This window comes from Astatotilapia calliptera, chromosome 18 (assembly GCF_964374335.1).
Source record: "Astatotilapia calliptera chromosome 18, fAstCal68.1, whole genome shotgun sequence".
NCBI lineage: Eukaryota > Metazoa > Chordata > Actinopteri > Cichliformes > Cichlidae > Astatotilapia > Astatotilapia calliptera.
This window is the reverse complement of record NC_137439.1, coordinates 10,702,679-10,723,270: the sequence shown is the minus strand read 5'-3', so window position 1 is coordinate 10,723,270 and position 20,592 is coordinate 10,702,679. Positions and strand designations below refer to the sequence as shown.

Below are 20,592 nucleotides of genomic sequence, written 5' to 3'. Positions count from 1 at the left end.
GGTCACCATGGTAACTGCAATATGAAAGATGGTTAGAAGGTTTGTGTGATATCTGTTTATTGGAACAAATGGATGAGTGTTATGCCAGCTGTGCATTCTCCCATCAGTTTTGTTTGAGAATGTGTATGATCCTCTGTTTGTTCGTGTGTGTGCGTGTGTTTGTCTCCAGGTACAACGAGCTGCTCTTCATCATTGACACCTGTCAAGGCGCCTCCATGTATGAAAGATTTTACTCTCCAAACATCATGGCTTTGGCCAGCAGTCAAGTTGGAGAAGACTCCCTGTCGGTGAGTTATCTTCCCTCACGTGGAAGATGAATTAAAAATCATCCATCAGCTTGTCAGATTCTCTAATAAGCAGTGTGATTTCATAGCACATTGCACTAGCTTGATTTCTGTGTTCATACGCTCTCACCCCCCTGCAACACCAGTCAGTGTTACTTGAAATAGTGTTGCACTTTTGAATTTTTATTCAAATGTCTTCTCTCTTTTAGCATTCAAACTAAGAAAGGTCTGCAAGAAATGTGACATGTTACAAGTTCTTCATCTCACTAATAATTATCAGAAACCTACTAGCTCTGCACTGCACTCAAATACAAGAACAATGCTGCTTCTTTTCCCCCCTCTTCTTCCACATTTTACACAACACTGACCTTTTGCTTGAGACGTATAGCTTAAAGTGCAAATCCCTCCACTGCATAATTTAGTTAGAAAAATCCTGAAAAGTCTTCAAGAGGCAGTGAGGGCAGGAGCTGAGGGGGGGAAACTTGCTCACTCTTTCTCTGCTTTGCACTGTTGATGGACCAATCTAAAACTGTGCTCAGTTGTGCGTTGTGTGTGTGTGTGTGTGTGTGTGTGTGTGTGTGGTGTGTGTGTGTGTGTGTGTGTGTGTGTGTGTGTGTAAGTTACAGAACCACTGTAAAAACACTGAAATGGCCAAATAGGGGATTAGCAGAATATAACATAAACACTTATGAATAATGAGTCTTTTAATATCTAAAAATAAGCATTTTTCAAGGAAAGAGACTGTGATGAGGGGACATTTAAAAATATCAATTTTATGACATTAAATAGTGCCAAACTACATTTTATGTATGACCAACTGTTTTTAATGTTTACACTACTTTTGAAAAATACAATAAATACAAAGTTAAGACCAAACAAACAAACAACCAAAGAAGACCTTATTTATTTGCTGAACAGAACGTATTTACTGACATGGTTTATTGTGGCTATAAATATTTGTTTTTGGACTGTTCTAGAGAGCCTTCTGATTATAAAAGCCTTTTAGCTTCCTTCCCCTGCTCCAAATTTCTTCAGCTTGGCTCTGCTTTTCTAACAAACATATCGTTGCTCTATGGACTGTTTAAAATAGTCTGAGCTTTTTTATTTACAGGATTTGCTTGTACATTCAGCCCCTAATTTTAAAAAAAAACTTTGGCCATTTTAATATTGGCACGCACCACTGTAACAACATGTACATCACGGAAGAAGGAAAGCATCGTAAGTCTCCTTTGAGCAAGAATGAGGCAACGTAGGATTTTGAAATTAATACTGTAGGCCTCAACTGTAGGTAGGTATCGCGGCTGATACTAAAGTTCAAATCTCAGTGACGTTGACCGTAGGATTAGAAGCCGTACATCACGTTTTCTGTGAATCTTGTGAAAGCAATAACTCAAGAAGGAGTTCACCTAGGATTTTTAAATGGGCTTTAAAAATCTTAGACGAGTTCAAATCTCAGTCACCTTGACCTTAAGGTCAGAGGTCAAGTTTTCTGAAACTCTTGTGAATGCAAAAACTCAAGAATGGTGTAGGATTTTGAAATTGATATCATAGGTGTATCTACTACGATGCTGACGGGTGGCACTGGCAGGCACTATTATTTTTACATTATCAGCTAATGACTTCAAATTGTCAGCTGTACATAGCTAATACTATGCAAGCTTTCAAAGCAGCTATAATTGCTTTATATCACAGCGTTTTTAAATTTAAAATATCAAATGACTGAACAAAAAATATGAAACTAATATTTAATTTCATGATGAACTGAACCTAAAGATAAAGATGTATTTACAGCCTTGGATTGTGTGAGGGGATATTTACCTGATTCAGTGTTTAGCTTTGTGCTCCACAACGTTATTGATCTGCTTCACTTTTTCTGCTCTTATAGCAGCGTTTTGTCCAAAGCAGCTGCTTCCAGTGGAAAAGCTTAAAACAAACACACTCCTCTACCTGCTCCACACTGAAGAGCATACAGAGTAAGACACTAGTCTGTAAACATATCGGAGAATCAAGAAATATGAGAACCGGATATTTCCCTTAGGAGCCGTTAGAGACCACAGTGGAGCTTAAAAAAGCGTGAATATTGGATTTAAACAGGGGGTGATATGTCAGTGCTGTTTGCATTTTCCATTTTCACACCCCCAGGGGGTTGAAAACTCTTACTTCCTCCGTTATTGGAGATGGATTAATGGATGGATAGACAAAGCACTTAATTAATCCCAAAGAGAAACTGCATTGTTACAGAAATTATCCATCCATTTTCTAAACTACTTTTCCGGTTTGTTTTATTCAGGGTCACAGGGGACTGGAGCCCATCTGAGCTGTCACAGTGCAACAGCAAACACCTCAACCCCCCCAATGTTTTAGTTGTATAACTAACAATTAAATTAAAGGCTAAACTAAATATACTCTAAAATATATAACAAATATAAATAAAGGAGAAAAAAAATGTCTGTCTGCAATACAGCAGAAACTGAAACCTCTGTGTACTTTAAGATAATGAATATCACTCATGAAGCTATCCTGCTGCCACAAGTCTCTAATTCATTTCCTTTCACACACTTGTGCTGTGACAATCGTTGTTCAATTTCAATGCCAGGTGACACTTATCAGATTTTGATACTGTACAGATTTGCAACGGAAACTATAACTGACTAACTAAAGAAAAAGTTCCATAAATTGTTACTTGGGATGAATTTTATAATACAAATCTGTGAATGTTGGTGTGGATGTGTATTTTAAAAGACTGTAAGTGTTCATTGTGTAAAAGTGTAGAGGTTTGATTAATGAGCTAGAAGTAAAAATGCCACCGCAGCGCCCATTCTAGCAACTATTCTTATCCTTTACATTTTTAAAATCTGTCTCATTCTAGCACCAGCCAGATTTGGCCATAGGAGTCCATTTGATGGATCGTTACACGTTCTACATGCTGGAGTTCCTTGAAGACATCCATCCTGCAAGCAAAACCAACATGAATGATCTGGTGAGCCTGTGTTAGCGTGTGTGTCCAGTATGGTCACAACTTCCTCATACCTGTTTGCAGGAAATCGCAATTTCCTGAACCACAAAATAAAATTCTTGTTATACTCTTTAAAATACGTTAGGGGTGTTAATGCAAATTTAAGTTTACAGTTGTGCTACTTCTACTTGAGTGACAGAAAGGAAGAGATTTTCTCTGGTGTCTCACATTTTGAACACCATCGTTTTATTTGTTATACATTCATTTGTAGTTACTGCAACAGAACATAACAAAAAAGGTATGCAGATTTTTATTAGATTGACTATTTTGAAAGTCAGCTTTTAAAAGGAAGGATGTGGCAATCAGCACTGCTGATACCTGAAGCAGTGTTTTTCTTGTACTGTCCTCTTCCTCTGTCTGTGGGCCAAAAGAAGTCAGATAAAAGTCACACAGGTCACACTTGAAACAGAATATCTGATACGGTGTTGCAGTCGTTGGCCTTTGACACATCAGGGTGGAAATGGTGAGTACATGTTGCTCTGGTCCATGACTCAGTCTCAGCAGCAACTCCTTTTTCATCTTTTAGCCTCGTGCGGCGATTCAGGCCACAAGGGCCACTCCTCATCTGCGTCACCCGGAGTTATGCTCAAAGCACCTCAGATCGTTACTCTGGCACTCTGTGTGTTTTGACACATGCTTATTATTTTTTTCTTCCAATTTTTCTGTTTCTGTAGATTCTCTGTTGTGCCTTTTCAGGGAATTAAGGATCAATACTATGGATTTTCTGGATGAGCCCTCTGAGTTTTCGTTCTTGTTTTTTTCCCCCCCTGATCCAAGCTGCAAAGTCGTGCCATTTGCTGTACTTTTCAAGTCCTGTCTGGCTGAGGAAATAATGTTGACCTCAGTTATGTGATTTTTATATTCTTTTCAAGCGGAAAACAACACATTGATAAACTCACATAGGATTCATTCACAAGTGGTAACATAACAAGTGTGCTAAAAATTGTAATTGGCAAGGACATGCACAAATGTCAGGCACAGTGCCTCTAATCTGTTTCTCACGGTGTCACACCTCCCAGAGCAACAGCTCAATACTAGCTGCAACTGGAACTTGGAATTGGTGGTGCAAAAAGGAATAAATCTAGTATTGTGTCTTTGTGCAGAGCTGACCTGTACATGCAAGTTATGCTGCTGCTAAAGCTGTCATTGTCATGAGGCAAATATTTATATTTAGAGAGACATTGTTAGTTGTTTTTGTTCTATATAGTTTGAATAAACAGATATCTTCATATACATATCCAGAATCTGCATGCATAGGACACTGGGACACAAAGCTTGGTGGTTTCCATCTGCAGCCTGCTTGTATCCAGAGTGCCATCAACCAATTAGGAATTGTGTTATCTGTTGTCCAGAAAATTGTCGGTTTCCCTCAGCAACTGTCAGTGGACTAGCTGACTGGCTCCCAAATAGAGATCCAACGTGACAGAAACCACTAATTTAGAACAATGTTGAATATTCCTAATGTGAAATCTTTGCTGTCTCTGCCTCCACAGTTCAAAGTGTGTCCAAAGAGTCAGTGTGTGTCCACTCCAGGCCATCGTACTGACCTGTTCCTGAGAGATCCTGGAAGTGTTCTCATCACAGATTTCTTTGGTAGTGTCCGCAAAGTTGAGCTCACCATGGATGCCATCAACTTGACTGACCCCATCAAGCAGATGGAGGAGGAGTAAGTTTAATTTATTTGTTTTTTTGTTAATGGCAAAAGGTATGCATCAATCAAACTAGAATAAAAACAGGATGGCAACCTGCTAGAAACTAAAAATCAGTGGGTGCCTGGTGATTAACTTTGCATTTGGCAAAAAAGTAGCAGAGGTCTAGAATGCAACACACTCAACCTTTTGGTCTATGAGGTTCTGGCTGGGCAATTAATTAAAGTAATCTGTTAAGTAGTATAAGTTAATGTGACTTTGAATATGTAAATGGATACAGATTTGCGATTTCTTTTCAGCTATTTATGGTAGTTAATCACTGTATTATCTGACTGCATCTAATTTCCAACTTATTGCCGTTTTATCACCTTCTTGATGGACCGAGGTTGAGTGGTTGCAGACCTTGTCCCCCCTCTTTGAAACAATCATTTCAAAGACAATGGAACTGCGAGTTCATTGCATGCAATTGCAATTATTTTGGCACCACTGTTTTCCCAAATGTGACTGTAGCATTAAAGATACTTGTGCAAAAATAAGTTGTTCACAAATTGTTTCCAGCTTTTCAAAATGAACTAAAGGTAACAACAGAAAGGGAGATTAAAGGTAGATATTAAAGGGATATGAAATGAAGTTGAACATGGGCTGGGCTGTACTTTCATGATGACATGAGGGGGGGCGACCCTTATAAAATATTCTCATTTAGGCCAGCCTCACTGCCAGCAGCCAAATTCATTTTGTGTTCAGTTTCCAACTAACCAGCCTTTGATTTCTGTTTAGTACACCTCCCATCAGTGATATTGATTCCTCTGCTAATGATGTGTTGATTGGCCTGTTTCTGGAAGATTAAAGCACTCAGTGGCTGTCACTATGACTACCATGTGGTGGTTTTAAGACCTGATTGTAAAGTTGACCAATGACATGTTTGTCTTGGGTAATGGTGCTGCTCATTTAGAACGCATTTACTGCTTTTATAATCAATAATGACACTGAAAACATTATTTCAGAGAGAAGCGGAGCTCATAATTGGGCATCTTCATTGTCAGCCTTCAGACTTAATCCAGTCTGTCTTCATAAGTGGCAGTGAGTAATGAGCAGTGTTTGCTTTAGATGATCTGTGGCGCTACCCTGTGGTGAATTGCACATATCCAAATTGGTGCATGCTTACATTTTGTGATAAATAGGTTGAGCCACTAGATGGCTGTAGAGAGCTGTCAAACCTTTTCTCTGTGCCTCACGATGTATTGTTTGCTTTATCACCAAGCTCCACTAATGCCATAATAAGCACAATCATCAGGAGTTTTAGGAAGCACACAGCTATTGCAAACAGTTTCCATACACTGATTCTCTAAGCTGCAGGAACAGATGTTTACTGTGTTCAACCTAAAGATGCAATGGGAATTTAACTTTATTAATGATAATACCAGAGGTGTGGACTCGAGTCACATGACTTGGACTCGAGTCAGACTCGAGTCATTAATTTTATGACTTTAGACTTGACTTGAAAAAATGTTCTAAGACTTGTGACTTGACTTGGACTTTTACACCAATGACTTGGGACTTGAATTGGACTTGAACCGGTTTACTTGAAAAGACTTGATATTTTACCCCAAATATAAAATTTAACATGCATATTATATAGAGATTGAAAATGTGACGTCATTCACGGGTAGAACCGCAAAGGATTCTGGGAACTCGTGGCAAGCGGTCAAGCGGTACTAGCGCACGCAGGCTTTCAATTGAAAGCAGTCACACAGCGATAAAAAGAAACACAAAAATGTCAAGAAGCCGTTGTATTATTAACTGCAATAGCCGGTCGCATGACAGCCACGGGAAGCCGACGGGTAAAGAGATCGGTTGTTATCGGATTACGTCGTTGAAGAGAAATTGTTCGAGCCATGTTTCCGAAGTGACAAAGAGGCGACGGGTGGACTGGATTGCAGCCATTCAAAGACCAATTATAACGTCCCAGAACACTCCAGCTCACAGGTTAGTCTGCTCCAAGCATTTACACGAAGGTCAGTGTTTTTTAGTAGTTAATACGTCATTTTTCTTAACATAATTGGTGATATAGGTTACAAGCAAGTCTGGCGCTGAACAGAAATTGTCGCGCTATGCTCCTTTGTTTATTGTGCATAAATAGTGAATTGTCCTGACACAATATTGTGTTTCGCTTCTGTTATTATGGTACATTGACAAAAACATATACTTTTATTCACAGGATAAAACAGGTTTTTTGTATCACTAATTGTCCAGTACGATTACAGCATATATTATTGTCACTGCTACATTTCTGTGATGCTACCAGAAATTATTTCCACTACTAATTAATTACCGTTGAGCTCAAAGGTTATATTAATAAACGGTTAATGAATGTGTATTTATGACGACGATTTGTGAGACTGGTAAACTTATGATACGTACGATGGTCTTTCGTTCTACACGGTGCATTTCAAGGTCCTGCACCCATCCGTCGGTAAACTGTACCTGGGCTTGTTGCAGTGACCTGAAGTTACTAAACTTCATGAGTGTATGCACTCACTCCAAGAAGCGTATAATTATAAATATGCATATAAATATGCTACGATGAGATAGCTGACTTCATCTAACTAGCAAATGTTGTCCAGGCTACGTTGGTGATACAGTTTTTTTTAATGTGTATGATATTTTTGTCATGCGATTTTAAAGCTGGTCCTACAACCGCATCCAAGAATAACATGCAGCGTATCTCAGAACTGTCGGTGAAAATTATTCTTGGAGCTAGGTTTAATTGAGCTTCATTTTAAAGAGGTGCAATTTCACAATTTGTGTATATTTTCTAAGTTCACTATTTTGTCATGTGTTGAGAAAAACACAGATTTAAAAATTACATGGTCTAATATTTACATTTAGCATAACTGCAACATTATTTTTTCATTTTTTTTTTTAAAGACTCGAAAAGACTTGAAATTCAAAGTTTCAGACTTGTGACTTGACTCGGACTTTTACACCAGTGACTTGAGACTCGACTCTGACTTGCCTGACATTACTTGAGACTTGACTTGAGACTTGAGGATAAAGACTTGAGACTTACTTGAGACTTGCAAAACAATGACTTGGTCCCACCTCTGGATAATACCACCACTCCCCCAACCCTTTGTATTAATTTCATTAACTGGGTTTTAATTGAACCACTGGGAAGTATTAAAGAATCTAATGTGGTTGGCTGCTAATTAGTAATTAGAGGCAATTACAATACTGATTTTAGTCATTGGCTGTTTGTGGCCCCGGGCAAGTTACTCATTGCACACAACTTCTCCTATTACTTTAATATCGATTACAGCCAGCACATTAGTCCTGCTGATCCTCATGCAGCACAGAAACACCAACACAATGTTATTGAGCTAGCTGTTGGCCTAATTCAGTCCTAGAGAGAGACGTTTTATCTCCATTTCTGATGTAAGAACCAGCAATCACCCGATCCATTTGAAGTTTAACAGCACTAAGTTTACTGATTCACCAAAGTGCTTGCAGTGTCTTTGTACTTTGTTGATGTTGGGAAGACTAACAACATTTAATGTCATTTTGTACGCCCTCTCAGGGTGTTTCCTCAGCCACATTCGGACTTGACTGATAATGCGGTGACAGGAAGCTTTCTGTGCTTCTGTTGGGTCTGGACAGCATTGTAGCAGTGGGGAGATTACAATACAAGCATGTGGAAAATAATAGCCATGACCTCATTACTGCAATAATTTAAATTAATGTAGTCATCAGCGTTGGCATTAATAAATAATTATTCATAATTTAACGTGTGAAGATGTTTAAAACCTATTAAGGGGTCTTTGTGAATGGAAGGGTTCAACGTGTTTGCAAGGTTTTACCAGTGTAAAATATTACATGTAATGGAATTAGACTATTCAAAGGCTGATTATCCATAACTGGCCATGAAATAAGAGTTAAAAAAGCAATTTTTGACAGTTTTGCAAAGTCTTAGCACTCGATATGTTCTGGTTTTTTTTTCTTTCTTTTTTTTGATTAAATGTTAGAAGGTGTGTGTCAGGAAAGAAAAGGTTTCATTTTAACACAAAAAATATATATTTGCAGGGCTAATGAATTTCAGGAATAGAGAGCCCAGATTTATGCAGAGATGCCTATTTAAAATGCAAAGTGTCTCTCTATACTTGAATCAAAGAAAGATGAGCAAGAGTGCCAAACAATAAGGCAGTTGAGGCTGTAATTATTAGTGTGGTGGTGGTGGGGGGGCATCACAGGTTTGCTCTGGGTTTTATTAACATCACTTACCTCAGTTGATTGATTTTGTTGTTTGAAAAAGAAAAAGCGATTCTTTAGACTGTTTTGCTATTTTTATAGAAGAAAATAAATTTTTATGGGTTTTCACATTTGAAAAGCGAGGAGCTGAAACCAGCTTATCTTTGTACTGTGGTAAGCCCTTTTCACACATGAATTTTGGACAGGTTTGGGAGAAACGGGTCGGGATATTTTCCACAGTTGTCCTTTGTCACGTGTAGCAAACAGCAAGCAATAGTCCTCTTCAAATGTGTTTGCACTTCTGAAAATACTCTTTGCAGTTCAGGTGAGGGAGCTATGTGGATAGAGCATGCAGGAGGCACCAGACTATTACCTGCACAATGGTGCAATCGAATATCATGCAGCCTTTGTACAAGGGAGACCAGCTGATGTCCAAACCTGCTGTATCTGATACATGTCTGTGCTGGGCGCATGGTTGAAAACAGTGATGAATGCCTGAAAGAAAAAATAAGGAAAAAAATGTAGTATATTCAGTTAGTGTTGATCTCTAATTGATCTTTATTTACAACCATATTTAAAGTAACCATGCTGCATGCTTTAAGAGTATTAAATCCCATGAATTGGCACTCCCCTGAGAAACCAACCTTCACCCTTTTGCCAGCACTTCTGGATCATCTCAAAAAGCAATCACTAAATCGATGTCAGAAACTGGATCTTTATGAAACCTTTGTCCAGATGTCGTTGCGAAAGTTAGAAAATTGTGTTTCATAAGACCTGAAAATGGGTTGTAGTGAGCTCAGTGTGTTCCCACAGAGAGAAGATCACAGATGTCCTCGGAAACAAGCTGTTATTAAATATAGTGCTGCTTTAATCCACTTTTGTCAGCTTGTTCTGCCTCTCAGACAAGTGGAGGAGGACATTTAGAGAAGATGTGTACATGTGTGCGAGTGTGCACATGTGCCTGTCTCATTTTCTAGCTCGCATTCGCCTCTCTCACTTCCATATCCTGTCGTACATTTCTAAACATCAATTTCTTCCTCAGAACAAGCCCTTACATTAAGTGAATGGCACTTGATGGTGAAGACGTTTTAATGGACCCTCTCAATCCGCAACGTTATACATAAGCTTAACACTGTAATGACATTGTGTAGTTCCTCACTCTCAGCCATCGGTGGTTGTTGACCGTAACACGTCCTCCTCTGGGCTACACGAGCTCCCAGAGTAATTACAACTATCAAATTAAGCTGAATTCATATCCCATTGAGTATAAAATATACTTAATGTAATTTGTGACCTGCAGGACTGGATTGTGTCTGCAAAAACTGTTTGAGCTGCTGGCAGAGTTAAAAAAAAAAAAAGGAAATTTGTTTAACCTAAAGACTGCAGCTGGAGACGGCATTGATATCAGAACTAGAGAGGGGGGGGATGAATTTAGGCACATCCCTTTTAATAAGCAGAGAGGACTTATAATGCCTCTCCAAAAAGGTCTTTGTGGAAAATAAAGTAGAAAGTAGTTTGAATTGAATTAGAGCTCATTTCTAATGTTGAGGAAAAAAAGGGTGGAAGATCCCAGCGGTGACACATCTGTGTTTTCAGTGACATGTTTCTTGTGGCAGAGAAGCTTGGCACGCACCGAAGGCTCAGCAGGAAGTTGGTTCCCTGCTTACCAGTCCATACGCTTTACTACTATCTGTTTTGTGTGAACACCTTCTTCTCTTCATCACACGCGAGAAGAGACTGTGTGTCTGTGTCAGTGTGACATGAAATGGCCAGAGAGAAAAATGATGGGTAAAAGTAACTTTGAGTGAAGAAAGACACAAATAGAAGAACAGGTTTCAATCATCAAGTGGCTGGAGGTGTGTCATGATGGCTCACAGGGGAGATGTGGCTCACTTTGTCTGACCTAAATTTTGCTGAAAGACGGTCAGTCCTGAACCTCCACTTGACGGTAAACCTTAGCTCTGACCCCCGTTTGACTTTGTGTCAGAATTTTTTATTTTAGGCTTGTTTGTAACTTTCAAGGTTGCTGTCATCCGGACATCGGTGACTGTCAGGTTGATGTACCTCATGGATTTATTCAGACAAACCCCCTAACAGAGCTACTTTACAGGTGCATTTTGTGTCATATGTACATTTAAATAAATGACTGTGTGTTTATGGTGTATGGTGCTGTAGCTTGTGAGGGCGCTGCCTTTGCCCTTTAAACACAGTTTGATCAACTGCTCTTCATGTTGTTGGACTAAAATAATTTTATTGTGACTGTAGAAACATTGTGGCCATTCTCGACTTATCCTCTTGCAGATATCTAGTGATTTGTGACATTTGCAAAGGTATGGGCTTAAACGTTTGTCCTTCAGAGCAACCTGATTTAGGCTGATTCTTTCAGAATGATGGATACCTTATTCTGAAATACTAAAGGCGTGTCTGGTGGTTTTTTTAAATTGACCACTGAGAAGTGAAGACAAAGCTGAATAAAGTAAACCGGAACAGTATGTCGATGTCATGTAGAGTCAGCCAAGAGCTGATGAAATGCTCTTTTTAATAATAATGGATTGGATTTATATAGCGCTTTTCAAGGCACCCAAAGCGCTTTACAATACCACTATTCATTCACTCTCACATTCACACACTGGTGGAGGCAGCTACGGTTGTAGCCACAGCTGCCCTGGGGCAGACTGACAGAAGCGAGGCTGCCATATCGTGCCATCGGCCCCTCTGGCCAACACCAGTAGGCGGTAGGGTAAAGTGTCTTGCCCAAGGACACAACGACCAGGACAGAGAGCCCGGGGATCGAACCGGCGACCTTCCGGTTACAGATACGCTTCCCAACCCCCTGAGCCACAGTCGCCCTATGCTATTATTTCCAAATTTTAATTTTCCACAGTTTGTAAACTCACTAAATTTTATAATACGACACAAATTTAAACAAAGAAGAACAGACTTAGCACTAGTGGGTATATATAAAATCTGTAAAATGAGAACCCAAAAGAAGCTAGTTTCCGTAGAGCAAAAACAACAAACACCAGCTGACAACAAATATGAAAGCGATCCATATGAGTGTTGAAGCTGAATGTGCAGCTGCCTCTGACTTCATTGATTTCTGCATCGATGTTCACTGGGGTTTTAGAAGAATTAGTGCAGAGTGCATTGCGAATGTACAGGGGGCTCAGGAGTTTGAAGCCCTTCTAACACTTCTTCTTCAGTGAAAATGTGGAGAGTGGACTACTCGGAGTATAGATTTTTGTTGGTGAGTGACTCAATGAATTATACCGTGATGGGTAGTGATATGCAGGCAATCTCTTCCAATCACATCCTCTACTTTAAAGATGATTTTGACACTCATCTGATGTTCCAGGATAACTTTCATTAATTTATCTAGAAGGAGAAAAAGGGGAGGTCATTTGCATCAAAATGCATACAACTGACTGTCGGAGACACACACACCTGAGCTGCACACAGACTGCCAACGGAAACACTGAGTCTGTTACTCTTCCTGACAGCTTTTCTTCATTACTGAATGATGGTGTTCCACGTAACAAAAGCCAAATGTATGAGTGCTATTTGCTTTCTTGAGTAAATGCTCAAAGCGTGCTGTTTTGTGTGTTTTGTTTTTCAGTCCTGTAAATGGAGAGGAGCAAAAAGAGGTGTACTCGTACGCGGACCAGCTGCCAGTGTCTGAGATCATCCATCAGGTAAGACACCGATACTAAACCGCACGAGGAAGCCCATGTCGCTACAAATGAGGTGTTTGTCAAATACCTTTCATGTAAGTTTTCATGCTGGTCAACTTTTATGTGTCTTTTATGTGTTTGCGTATGCAGAGCTTCTTCTTCTTTTCTTCCCTGGCTCTTGTGTTTTGCTTCTTTTGTTGTTGTTGTTATTTTCAAGTGTGTCCATGCTCCTCCTTAATTTGGACACAGAACAGAAAGTTATGTGCAACATCCACCAACAGATGTCTTTGTGCCGTTTCCATGGTGACATCTCTAAGTGTGAAATGCAACTGCCTCCCGGTCTCGGTGCGGAGGGGCCACCATGAAATCCAGCAGAAAGGATAGGCAGGATTGTGGAAAAGAATTGTGCATTCACCTCATTCCCAAATGAATTGTGACTTTCACTCAGGTCGACCTTCACAAATGAACACCTCTTCCTCCTCAATCCAGCTTTAGAATGCGCGCTGTGCATTCAGAATAGCCCGACTCTAGTCTTGTATTACTCTCGTAAGATTTTTCCATTATGAGACTATTAAAAATACAATTTCCGTATTTCTACTTCAACTTATGCCTCACAAAAGTAAAGAATCCACATTAATCTTTGCCTCGAGCAAGAGTAGACATTATTGGTGATTACATTTGGGATTCAGCCTTGCGAGCTGCCCGCCTTTTTAAAATACAGAGAGTGGACACGTTAATATCGACGTGTACACAGTGCATTTGCAGGGCAAGACCAGATTTGATTGAACTTTGGAAACCTAAAAAGTCACTTTGTATGCACTCTGAATGTGGAGTGTGCTGCTTAGTTTTTCTTTGCGTGGTTTAATTAGTTCCTGCACATGTAAATGCGATGTATGATGATCAGATGAAATGTGGTGAACGGAGCATCTAGTTAGTTTTGCTTTTACTGACATGTTTTTTTTAGCTTTGCATAGCGCTCATCTAACATAGCATTATTCAGGTGCAATACTGCATATTGTCTGAACATTGCATGCCGTCAAAGTCATTTTACATTGTAGGCCACATACAGCACACTTTGATCTTCAGTGGGCCGACACAGTGAAACTTTCCTGTCTGTCAGTCTTAATTTGAACTTAATTTGTGAGATAGCTCAATATAAGTGCAAGTTAAACAGTATGTCTCAGTTTTTCTACATGACAAAAAAATCCTGCTGTAGTGAATGAAAGAAATCTGTCTGCATGACTCTTTGTGCTTAAGTAGATAGTGGGGAAAAACAGGAACGTTTCTTTTATGACTTAATTAATGTATTTAAGAATGGATGCCTTCCTTCACATTTTCAAAAGTCGTCCAATGAGCCGGATTGTAGTCGTTGCTGGGCGTATTCTGGCCTCTGAGCCTTATGTTTGACACCCCTGTTCAAACAGACACATTGAAGCTTTGCCTAATCTAATTAGTGAAAATAATTGGCCAGATGATAGCTGAAGGATAAATTGTATTAAGCCACAACATTTTCTTGGTTCTTTTTTTTCAGTCTTTTTTGTTTCTTATTCTTTGTTCTTCAAACAGTTTTAGCCAATGTTTATATTTGTCGAAATGCTAAATGGTCTGTTTGGATTTAACCAAACTTTATACATCATATATTGGTAAAATTAACTTATGATTAAAACAAATTTTTCCCAAGGCAAGCCACAGTAAGCTGTCTGCATTTTAATAGACTGGTGAAAGCCCTGTGCAACCTTTCTTTGGATTAGTTAAATGTTAACCAGCCATCCACAGTGGAAAAACCCACAGATAATTAGCACCATAATCCCTTTTTTTTTTTTTTTTTTTTTTTTTTGGTAGATTCAGCTCATTCATCTGGGATAAGGTTGTTATTCCAGATTCAGCCATGAAAATGGATCAAGCAGAAATGTAGACTGTTGGGACCAAAAAACGAGTTGACATATGACAGTTGACGCTGATACATGATACAGGTGATGAACACCTGACAACGTCCAGGCAAAAAGACAGCATATCAAAAAATATTTCTACCTTCTCCATTGAGTGACAGCTTCCACAATGTGGAGCTCTAATGTAAAAAAAAAACCAGAAAGGCAAACAGAAAATCAGACTGTGCTTTTGTTGAGGCTCAAAGAGTGATCCAAAGTCATTTTGTTCTGCTGACATCATGCAGCGTGAAAGATGGCAAGCTGATCAGACACCGTGAACACTTCATCAGACAAAGATTTTTTTTTTTAGTCTGAGTAATATTACACTATAACTAGGTTCTCTTGCTTCAGAATATATTGAAGCATTTAGGACATAATAGTCAGAAAAGTCCCACAGGAGCTGATGAAAAGAAAATAGAGCTAAAAGAAGAATGAATAATGAACTTGGATTGAAGAGGAGGGCAGTCATAACTCCAAATTATTGTTCATTTTGCTCAGTGTCTGCTACAACAACCTTATTTTATTAACAATATTTCAGTTCGATTGAGTAGTAGCAAGCTAAAATATGTTCATTTAATAAATGAAATGGTGCACCACAAACAGTTTTATTGTTTTATGTTAATAAAAAGCCTTTTTGTCTACATAATAGATGCTTCCTAAAGTCTATGTTAGCAGTGTCCCTCCAGTGCGTATTCTGCACTTAATGGATTCACCTTGTCGTTTTAATATCTGTTTATAATAAGCATTCAAGACTTAGTTCTTCCTTACAGTAAGTCTTAGTCATAGGCATGCTGTCTAAACTTAATGGGATGTCATCTTGCAAAGCCTTCGAGAGATCATGGATTAAAGTGAAAATAAAATTGGACTATTTAATACAACAGTTTTTCTGCTGAGCAAAATGTGACAGTTGAGCAATTGTTTCTCTCACTTGAGAGAAGTCGTAGGTTGAAATACTAAGGATTTGAAAGTACAGCCCTCCTCCTGCAGCTCATGCATCTCTTTCTTAATGAGTACGGCTGTTTATGATTGACAAGCCACTGCCAGAAAGCCAGCGCAGGAGTTAGTCTTTTTTTAATAGCTAATCATTAAAAGCCATTCAAAATGAAATCAGCAGCTTACTCTCACAGAGAAAAATAACAACAATCTCTAAAACCAACCTGAGGCTAATGCTATCATGCAATTTTGTCAGTCTTGTAAGCACTTTATGATATTGACATTTTTTTCCGTTTATTCTCATCTACTTTTTTAGTTCCTTTTGTGATAGATTACTTTTTAATGTGAACTTTAAAGTTTGTGCAGTTATTCTCTGTGTAAATATCAACTTTTCCTGCAGGATTTCTCATACTCAGTCAGGATTTACACCATCAGAGTGAAATGCCTGGACACAGAAAACACATTTTCTAGACTAGATTGTCTTAGGTTTGAGGATAAGGACTAGAGGAGGGGAAGAATTTTTTGTCAGACCACTGATATCAAATGAATGATTGTTATGGATTTTGCCTAATGATGCCAAAAAATTATTATACCAGATTACTACTACAGTAAATTACCTTGGCTTTCAAGGTGATTTGAGATGCTTAACCAAGTGTCCAAATGGGCTTTGGGATTTTGAACCAAAGCCTGGATTGAAGCAGCTGTTTTTGAGGGGTCTGAAGAACAGTGGTCTGCACTTCTGTTAAAAGGGGTACAATGATCACTTAGAGTCATTTGTAAAGGATAAACATTTGAAATGCTTCTGATTCAGGCTTCAATGGCCACAGTAGAGCTGCTGTCGCTGTCGTTTGCTTTGATTCGTTCTTTTTTTGTCTCCCTCATGTCAACAGACACTAAACTATTGGTGTTGATAGCAGAGGTCAAATCCAGCTGAACCGAGTAAATGGCAAAATATAAAAGAAAATCTTTGGGTCCTGCTGCTGGAAACATCACTGGCTGACACTGACTTTAGTCTGAACAAAGAAGTCACAGTTAGTTGGGCGAAATGAATGTAGCTGACCAAAGGCCTGAGTCCTGTCAGTTGCTTATTGAGTGTCATGATTGGAAACAGGAGGGGGTCTCCACAGCCAGCGGCACTTTAGGAAATTAGCTGAAGACTGCCCCAGATAAATGGCAAAAACTGGTCTCTTAGAGATCAGCTGCCTTCTCATATAAGAGTAGTTTATTAATTAAGGTTTTTTTTTTAGTAATAATCTCACTATTCAAAATAAAGGCAAACTAACAAAACAGTGGCTTATAGAGATGCTCTCCTTTAAAGCGCTGCTGTCTGCTACTTGATTTCATTTCTTGGTGCACTCTATTTTGGCTCCCTCCGGCTTCTCTTTATATGTGTGTGTGTTTTTGTTTTTTCCCCTCTCCCTCTTATATTTGCACCCAACAGACAAACACACTCGTCAACCCAGTGACCCCTGACAGAGATTTTGATTATAAGCCTGCACTCCTGCTGGATTGAAGATGGGAGTCCTGGCAGACTGAGTCATCTATCTGCCCGTCTCCAAAGTCCATCTGTACTGCAACAGAATGACCAGCGTCCATCAAGCCCATTGACAGTTCTCTTCTTGTTGATTAGCTGTCAAATAGTGTTCAGTACTCTCAGATATCTTATTGTTGTTGTTTTTTTTTCCATTTCCTATTAGACCAGACCATGGCTTGTAAATAGAAAAGTCATCAAAGTGACTAGATATATGGCTGGGCTGTATGGTGTGTAGACAAGCTTCTCTCATTGCAATTGTGGATGTGTGGATGTTAGGAGATGATTAATGCCCTGTCACTGTTGGCAGTTGTCTCACTAGTGCTTTCAGGGTTAGTCCCCTTGTCCTGACACCTTCTCTTTCCAAATTCACACATCTCATCCGATTGTCATTGCCAAATCACTGTGGGTTCATTTCTGGAAATAACTAGAAGGAACTCTTCTTCCCCCCTCCCTTCCTCTCATGTGTGTTGTACTTCTTTTCGCTTCCCTCGCTGCTGTGAGTCCTGGTCTCTGGCGTCAAATTGTTATTTGTTCTTTTGCCAGCTTGACGCCACCCCATATGGCTCTAGAGAATTGAAAATGGAAACAGTGAAAATTAATGCTTCGCCTGCTTCCTAACCCTCTCCCAACCCTCCTACAGTATCCTCTTTGCAGCAGCAACTCTTTTCAGAGCTGAATGTTAGGATTGTATGGATCACAGGAACGGCTCACTGTGTCAGTCTCTGTTTAATCAAATATCAACTGGAATTTTCTTTGCTCAGTAATTATGAATAATATCCTCTAAAAAAAGAGAGAGACAAAACAAATCCTGCTTTATGAGAGACTAATGCACCCACTACTATTACTGTTTCAGTACTTGCGTAAGGCTTAAATGTCACAGCAATACAGTGGAGTGTCCTGGCAGTGCACAGCAGCTGCTGTTCCTTCATTTGGCTTTGCACAACATAAAATTTGCTGCAGTTTTGACCTTGGAGTGCTAGTGTTTGGCAGGGTGTTTCGGAACTCCCTCAGTGACCATTAGCATCCTGCAAGCCCATGTTAATTAGCTCCGATCAATCAGATGGGTAGCTCTTAATTGATTGTACGGGTGAACTGAACACACAACACAATGTGTATGTAATGGTAACATGCTGCTTGAGTGTTGGTTCCTGTCCTTGGCAGTGAGATGTGAATGGTTTTGTCAGTGAAGGTCAGTGAACACTGGCTACTTAACTGCTTCCCTCTGACCTTCCTATTTCTAGTAGTTTTATCCTCTGCCTCCCACCTGAGTTTCCTTTTTCTATTTCGTTTTTACTTTGGGGTAAAAGGGCACAGATACAAAACTCTTATGCACATCTAATGACAGACTATAGCAGACATTTCCCACTTTATAAAGCTGCTATACAACCAAAGTTTCTATCAGTAATTTAGGGTATTGGTTAATTGACATAAAAGTAATACCTTAATCAAATAACTTACATTAACAGTTAAGTGTAACATTTCCAAACGTGAACTAATTTCACCCTCTCCTAATTTAATGTTAACATTTTTAATTTGGATTCCTCGCTCCATAAGATGCGTTGCTTCTGATTTTTAGTCCAGTTGTGTAACTTGCCGCACCTCAGCCTTTTCTCCAAGTTTACGTTCCTTAAGAATAGCTTCTTGACAGCCGCCCTTCCACTGAGACCATTTCTGATGAAGATTCAGTGAATGGATCAACTGAAGTACCAGATGCTTCTCTCAGGTCCCGAGTCAGGTCTTTGATGGACTTTTTCCCCCCTCTATTTCTCTGCTGTAGATTTTGTTTTTTTTACTCTACTTGTCCACTTTCCTCAGATTTTTAAGGACACACTTCACACCATGCTGAGATATATCAGTAATCCACTGAGAATCACCTGAGAATATCAAACTTTGTTATCAGATAAAGAAATGGGAACTAGTTATCCATTTGAAAGGCTGCTTAGTAACAAAGTGCCTAAATATACAATTTAAAGCACATTTTTAAAGACAAAACACTGGTTCATCCCTTGTGTTAGGTACCTCTTTATGCTTTAGTTTCTAAGTCAGTGTTAAGTGGTTTGACACTAATCTATAAGATTTGTTAATCACAATGACTGAACTAAAAATGAGTGAAAAAGCGTCCAGTGTCCAAAACAAATTGAAAAGCTTGGAGAACTTTTGCACTTTTTAAAGAATGATAAGAATATCTGGCTTCTTGGAAGCAACATATGAAAACAAGAAGTAGCTCAAGACTTTTTCAGAGCACAGTATATGTAAGTCAGCTGATATAAAGCTATTTATTCGGTCTTTGGGAGGTTTGTATTTGTTATTGTTCTTAACAAGTGCATCTTTTTTTCCTCTTATCCTTATAGTCTCCATTATATACTTTGTTACAACAGAGGTAACAAATGTAAAATGTTTCGCTAAGTACACTTACTAGACACAGGAGTAAAACAAAAATGTAAAGTATGCTTAAAGGATTACTTTATGTAAAAGTAACATTCGGCTAGTTGTTTGATTATTTTGTAAAATCTCCCCCACATTATTGTTTAATATTAAGTTAAATAATCATTAGTTATTTGCAGCAAAATGGTGTGGTGGTCTTTTCTCCTCTTCTTATATCTTTAATATTCCCTTCACCACCTTCTTCGTATATGCTTCTCTCTGCCAGCTGTGCTGATGTGGCTTCCTGTCACAGTCACTCCATCTCCCTTTGGTCTTCTTCACCCCAGGGACTGCGTCTTAAGACGCACATGCACACCCACAAACAAATACAGTCACGCACACCTTTGCCTACAGCTGTCACAGAGGTCAACTGCCCCCTGACAGTCACACACTCCCATTCATCTCTTGAACATATCCAGCCACGCTCTGCCTCATCCGCCAGACTCATTGTCTTTCTGTCAGCCTTTTTGTGTCCTCCCCTGAGAGACTCCCAACTATTTTTGTCAAGTAATTCAGATTTACCTCTGATAGAGAATGCAAACAGAAAAACCTCACAGAATCTCTGTGTTCATATATATAAATTGACTGTTGATGTGTTTCTAAATCAGTGACCTTGCCACGGCATTTCAAACGGGCACAGCAGTATTTGCGTGATTGTGTCAGCATCTCAGTGGGAGAGATCACTGTTGTTGCAGCTCAGTGTTCATTTGACAGGAAAAAATGGAGGGAGATGACTCAAGCATGCTGGAAAATTTAATTTGAATTTGGGGGGACGCCTCTGTTTCAACTGAACTGGAACAGACAGGTCAAATTTGACCGGTCTTTTGAAACAGTGAGGATTCAGCTTGCAGTGTCAGTGACAAATCAGAGCCTGTACCATGACTGCATAATTCTTTTTATAGTTATTT

The 20,592-nt window shown here is 39.2% G+C and overlaps 1 protein-coding gene across 1 annotated transcript in view; it reads left to right on the top strand.

Annotated features, from left to right (window-relative positions):
* The window catches only part of pigk (phosphatidylinositol glycan anchor biosynthesis, class K), a 34,694-nt gene that overhangs the window by 7,082 nt on the left and 7,020 nt on the right, over positions 1 to 20,592 (top strand). Inside the window, exons 7-10 of the mRNA XM_026149652.2 lie at positions 170 to 287; positions 3,154 to 3,264; positions 4,794 to 4,966; positions 12,811 to 12,886. Coding sequence (XP_026005437.1) covers positions 170 to 287; positions 3,154 to 3,264; positions 4,794 to 4,966; positions 12,811 to 12,886 — 478 coding nt within the window. The remainder of the gene's footprint in view (positions 1 to 169; positions 288 to 3,153; positions 3,265 to 4,793; positions 4,967 to 12,810; positions 12,887 to 20,592) is intronic.